The 6,000-nt window shown below is 50.8% G+C and overlaps 1 protein-coding gene across 2 annotated transcripts in view; it reads right to left on the reverse strand.

Annotated features, from left to right (window-relative positions):
* The window catches only part of ASTN2 (astrotactin 2), a 668,892-nt gene that overhangs the window by 150,901 nt on the left and 511,991 nt on the right, over nucleotides 1-6,000 (reverse strand). For both annotated transcript variants that reach the window (XM_014528918.1, XM_005880933.2), the window contains exons 17-18: nucleotides 2,613-2,746; nucleotides 719-867 (exon numbers count right to left, since the gene is read on the reverse strand). In XM_014528918.1, coding sequence (XP_014384404.1) covers nucleotides 719-867; nucleotides 2,613-2,746 — 283 coding nt within the window. The remainder of the gene's footprint in view (nucleotides 1-718; nucleotides 868-2,612; nucleotides 2,747-6,000) is intronic.

A 6,000-nucleotide genomic window follows, 5' to 3' on the forward strand; every position in this document is an offset into this window, starting at 1 on the left:
AAATGCAGGCTCCAGACAAGCACCCTTGAACCCAAGCTCCTGGCTGGGCCCAACACCAGGGTGACTACCACAGACCCAGGCTTTTGACCCAACTCAGCACCAGGCCCCTGGAATAAGTTGAGAGCACTCCCATGCCCCAGGCTCTCAACCTGCCCTAGAGCCAGCCCTGCCCGGGCAGACCCAACCTCCAGGATGACACAGCTCCTTGGCCGTGTCACACTTTGAGAAGAACTCGGAAAGCGCTCTCAATTACAACCCTGTGCACACTCATAAAGGGCCGCGTTGCTCATCTTCTCCTGCATGTCTGAATCTTTTGCAAATCCCTCTTCCCCAGCACTACAGACAACTATCTCAGCACATCTCACTAGATAAGGCAATTCCTTGAATTTCTTTATCTCAGTCCCAGGGGTAATGTATTTACAGAAAAGGCCAAATCCTCTTCCGAGTTAACTAACCCTTTAACAGATGACATTGAGGATCCATCTCAGAATCAGAACTTCTTTCAAACCACAATTTGCTGTCTTTCCCTTCTGAAGTCATACCAAAAAAAGCACACAGGTGTGGGTGTGGGTGCTAGGTGATAATCATCAAACAATGAAATTTCCCAATGTATTATCAGGTCGCATGATGCCAAATCTCCCAAGGCTTTAGAAACTCCCAGTTTCCCTTCTCTGTCACACTGTCCTAACCTTAGGGAGGTTGTGGGCTTCCTACTTACCTGTGTAGAGGTCCGTGTCTGTGTACTCATCCACCTTCTTGTGCTGCAGAATATAGTCAGAGACCTTGGTCCCAATTGCTGGCTGAACGTCCACCCACTCCAAGGAGACCACGGTGCTGGAGGGCTCCACAGTTGGGGACAGCCGCAGCCTAGAGGGGGTGACAGGCAAGACTGTTTGTTTGCCAGCTGGCATGGGCTGGGCCCCAAAAGAGTCTGCATGTGCCAAGATTAAAAGCACAGGACTCAGCCTGGGTTAAACCCTAATTCAGCACATCACCAATACTTTGATAAACATAGGCCAGTGGGCAAACTGCAGCTTTTGAGACACATGCGGCTCTTTGGCCCCTTGAGTGTGGCTCTTCCACAAATACCACGTGCGGGTGTGCACATACAGTGCGATTGAAACTTCGTGGCCCATGCGCAGAAGTGGGTATTTTGTGGAAGAGCCACACTCAAGGGGCCAAAGAGCCGCATGTGGTTCGCGAGCTGCAGTTTGCCGACCACTGACATAGGCAATGCTTTAGATCTCCTTCGGCTTCTGATTCCTCGCCCATAAAATGGAGCTAAGAAGAGCTACCTTTCAGAATCAATGTGGAATCCCGTAAATTAATCCGAGCACACAGTATGTGCTCACCGAAAGGTGACTGGCCTTCTGTTTATTTAAACTATCTTCTCAGTGATGCCTCATTGTCCAGTCAATTGGCAGCACCTTCAGACACAGTGGCTTTCCACCTCTCTGTCATTTTTCATCCCACAATATATCAACCAACTCTTTCATATCCTTAAATCAGCGCTCCCTCACAGAGGCAGGCATCCTGGGGAATCCTTCTATGAAGCAAGAAACAACTAACAATGACTGAAGGTCAGAACTGGGAGGGTCCTCACAGAGAGGGGAGGGCATTCCCCCACTTGACAGGTGGGGAGAGTAAGGCCCAGGAAAGGGAAATGATTTGCACCAAGTGTCACAGCCAGCTGGGGACAGAACCATGATGGTGACTGCTTGTCCTCAACCCGGTGTCTTTCCACTACACCACACTAGCTCTTTAAGGACCACCCTACAATGTAATTCTTCTCACCCCATGGGGGTGTTATGGGACTCTGGTTCCCTCCCCTATGTGGGCTCCCATCCAGCTCGCCTATGCTCCTCACAGCGCTCCCCCTCTTGATTGCACGCCTCGCTGCAGATGCCTGTCCTTCCCACCCTCCGCATGGATTTCCTGCATCGGGGCTTTCACACACACGCTTCCTTCTCCCGAAACGTGATTCTTGCCTCCCATCCAGACCTCCTGACTTCCTCCCTCCCTCCCCTCCAACTAAAGCACCCCCACATCACTCTCTCCATTAGCACCTCTTTGTTCTGCTTTCATGTGTTTACTTAATTTTTAAAAAGCTGTATCTTATTTTCCTGTTTTTGCTTTGACATCTCTCCCCCTCACTAAACGGTAAGCTCCCTAAGTTTACAGTCTGTGCCTGACTCATCAAGTCCTCAGTATCCGACACGTAGCAGGTGGTCAAACATAATCATGGACTGAATGAATCTTAGAAAAGGTTCTACACTTTCTGCATCTCAGTGGCCCCGCTGTCCAACCCAGGAGATGACAAAGCAGCAGTCAGCACCCAGCGGACCTTTGCTGAGTGGATGAGCCAAGGAAGGAATGAAGGACTGAGTAACATCATTAAAAAAGCACACGCTGCCATATCAGTGCCAACCCTGAGCCGGGTTCTGCCCTGCCAAAGCCCCCTGCTTTCTTAAAGGAGGAGGCAGGCCCCAGAGACCCCAGCGATCTGGTGAGGTCCCCTGGGAACAGAAGCAAATCCTGGTCGGGACTGGCAGGATAGGGGTGCGAGGCCATGAAAAGGGGTGACCGAGGGAGGAGGGGCCATACATACGTACACCGGCTGCGGGAGGGGGCTGCAGCTGGGGAGCCCACTGGCGTCGAAGGCGCTGAGGTCACACCGGCACCAGTCATCGATCACATCCCCTTTCCCCGAGCACCAGTAGGAGCTCATCAGCGCGCTCCTGAAGGCCTGCAAGAAAGGAGGACAGAGGAATGATGACGGCGGTCCTGGAGACTTGACGTGAAGATGCCCATGGCCATGAGGTGCCGGCCCACATGTAAGAGCAGCTTCCTAGGTACAGGACACCATCTGGTGCCTACATTGCCACCTAGCACTCTACCACCAGGTCTTCCCATTCTGAGCCATCCTCTACCCGGTAGCCAGAATGTTCATTGAGACGGGATCCAGAGAGAACCTTCTCTGGGCCTGGCACTGTGCCTACCTGAATTTATTTCATCTTTACTACTGCACACGACTGGTATGTATTATTATAATGATTAGAGGCCGGATGCACGAAATTCGTGCAAGAGTAGGTCTTCCTTCCCCTGGCTGCCGGCACCGGCTTCCCTCTGGCACCCGGGACCCGGGCTTCCCTCACAGCCCCGGCTTCATCCAGAAGGTTGTCCGGAAGGACATCTGGTCTAATTAGTATATTATGCTTTTATTATTATGGTCATTTCCCATTCTGTAAATTGGAAAACTGAGGTACAGAGGAGGTCAGAGAGGAGCTGGGATCTGATCCAAGGCAGTCTGGCTCCGGGCCCTGTCCTCTCAAACACCTTGCTACACTGCCTCGTGTAGAAGTCTGACCTCCCTGCTCAGTCGCCTTTGGAGGCTCCCCATGGCCCTCAAGGCACAGCCTAAACTCCTCGCTCCAGCTCCTGACCAGCGGCCCAGGCCCACCTAGCACCACTCCTCTGACATTCCTTTGCATGCTACCATCCACCTTCCTGCAACCACTAACATCTCCACCAACAGTGAGTTCCTGCCCGTGTGATGTGTGCTCCTAATCAGGAGACAGCAAATTGTTTCTGTAAAGGACCAGATAGTACATATGTTTGGCTTTGTGGCTAGGTAGTCTCTGCCACAATTACTTACCTCTGCCTTTGTAGCATAGAAGGAACGCAAGCAATGCTTTAAATAAATGGGCTTGATTGTGTTTCGATAAAACTTTATTTACAAAGACAGGCAGCAGGCTACATTTGGCCTGCGTGTCAGAGTTTGCTGGCTCTTGTGCTAAATGATGACCGATGTTCTATTTGACTGCAATGTGCTTCGTGGCCTTTTTTAAAAACATTATTTTCTCTCTGGTGTTTTACTCTGCCACCCCACCAGCCCCTTGTATGCTATCCGGCAATTAACTCTTGTTTTATTGACTTTTTTTTTTTTGAGAGAGAGAGAGAGGAAGAGAGAAGGAGAGAGTGAGAAACATGGATGTGAGAGTGAAACATCGATCAGCTCCTTCCTGCACGCCCCCTACAACTCAGCCCACAACCCACGCATGTGCCCTGACCTGGAATCGAACCAGCATCCTTTCTGTGCACAGGATGACGCTCAAGCAACTTAGCCACTCCGGCCAGGGCCCAATTCACTCTTTTGGTCTCAAGTGAAACATTCCTTTCTCTGGGAACCCCTCCTTGACTTTCTTCAGCCTGGGATCATGCTCGTCTCCTAGCTTCCGTCACGCACGAGACCCCACCTACCACCACATGCCCTTGTTTGTCTCACCCAACACATTTGGGTCCCACCAAGGGCACGGGCCATGCCTTATTCCTATCAGTGTGCTCAGCTATTCAGTCAGTATTTATTGGACAAAAGAAGGGACGCTGAGACACTCATCAGGAGACTCTGGCTCAGATGTACTTCACACTTTAGTCACCCCTTTTCCACTGATATTTCAGGCACTGGGGCTTCACAGTTTCACCGCTCTTTTTAAAACTCAGGGCTGCGGCTCAGTTGGTTGAGCGTCATCCGGTGCACTCAGGCTGCCAGTTCGATTCCCGGTCAGGGCACACACCCAGGTTGCAGGTTGGATCCCCAGTCAGAGTACTCGGGGTGCATCTGGGAGGCAACCGATCAATGTTTCTCTCCCTCTGCCTTCCTTTCCCTCTACAATCAAGAAAAATATTCAAAAATAAAAAATAAAGGAAACTTAGGGCTTCCAGAGAATGTTGATCTCTTACACTTTTGCCAGGTAGCAAACTATGTTTTCTTTCTTTCTTCTTTCCCTCCTTTTTATTTTTTTAAGTTTCTGTCCACTTTTTAAATGAAAGGTTCACACTGCCCATAACCAAGGTGTCACTTTTTCCATGCTGCGCTGATCCGAAGACTCAAGCACAGCATGTGTGTATGAATGGGCCTGGGTCTGCCTCCTGAGTGACCCGGAACACAGATCTAGAAGGAGAAGGTGTTACACGCATGCTACTGGGTAAGCCCCGTCACGTTTCTACGGTACCTGTGATAAGGAGGCTCGTTATTCCTGCCACATGTTCTAACCCATATCCCTTCCTGGGGTACAAACAAATGATCTAATTTCTCTTGAATTAAGAGTAGTGATCCAAACAAACAAACAAAAATAGGACTCCCAGTTAAATTCGAATTTCAGATAAACAACTTTTTTTTTTCAGTGTAAATATATCCCACCCAATGTTTGCACATCAGGTATGTGAGCCAGGATCTGGCGCATAGCAATAGCGCTGTTCCCACCACACGTCAGAAGCTGTGTCTGTTCTCCTACCAGCATCAGAGGGGGCACTCTCCCAGGACTGCAACCAGATGGGATGGCATGCGGTCCTGCTGACTGACAGGCTGTTTGCTCCCTCCCTCGGCAGCTCCCCCCCTCGCTGAATTAAAGCGCACAACTGCTCATGGCTGGGGATTCTCTAACATCTCCAGCCAGCAGGAAGGGCTCAATTACCATAATGGTGCAATCCAGGCCCTGGTGAAAGTGACGCAGATGGTAGGAGATTGCCTGAGACTCCAGCGAGAGGAGGAGAGAGAACATCCTGTTTTGTTTGTGTATGTGGTTGTGTTTTTGCATGTGTGGGTGGCTGTGTGTGTGTGACTGTGTGACTGTGTGTTCTGTACTCAACAGTCACTGGCGCTTGTGGAAAACAAAACAGAAAATCTCTCTGGACTCTGTTTCACCATCCAAGCAGCTCTTGGGAAGAAATCCTGTCTGTTGAGTCTCCACATCCACTGGCTCCTTCCCAAACCCTGAGGAACAGAACGAGGGCGGCTGCAGTGGCCAGGCGAGCCCTGGACAGAGCGCGCACATGCCCCGATAAAAGGCCGACATCAGACAGGGAGCCCTGGCAGGGCAGCGGAGGCCAGCGCTGTGTCAGCGAAGGCTCCCTCTCTCCTTGCGTCTTCAGCCCTTGCGACACTCCATTCGAATCCAATTCGCTCTCAGGGGAGGAGAATCACAGCGTGTTCCAACTTCG

The sequence above is a fragment of the Myotis brandtii genome, unplaced genomic scaffold, assembly GCF_000412655.1.
Source record: "Myotis brandtii unplaced genomic scaffold, ASM41265v1 scaffold658, whole genome shotgun sequence".
NCBI lineage: Eukaryota > Metazoa > Chordata > Mammalia > Chiroptera > Vespertilionidae > Myotis > Myotis brandtii.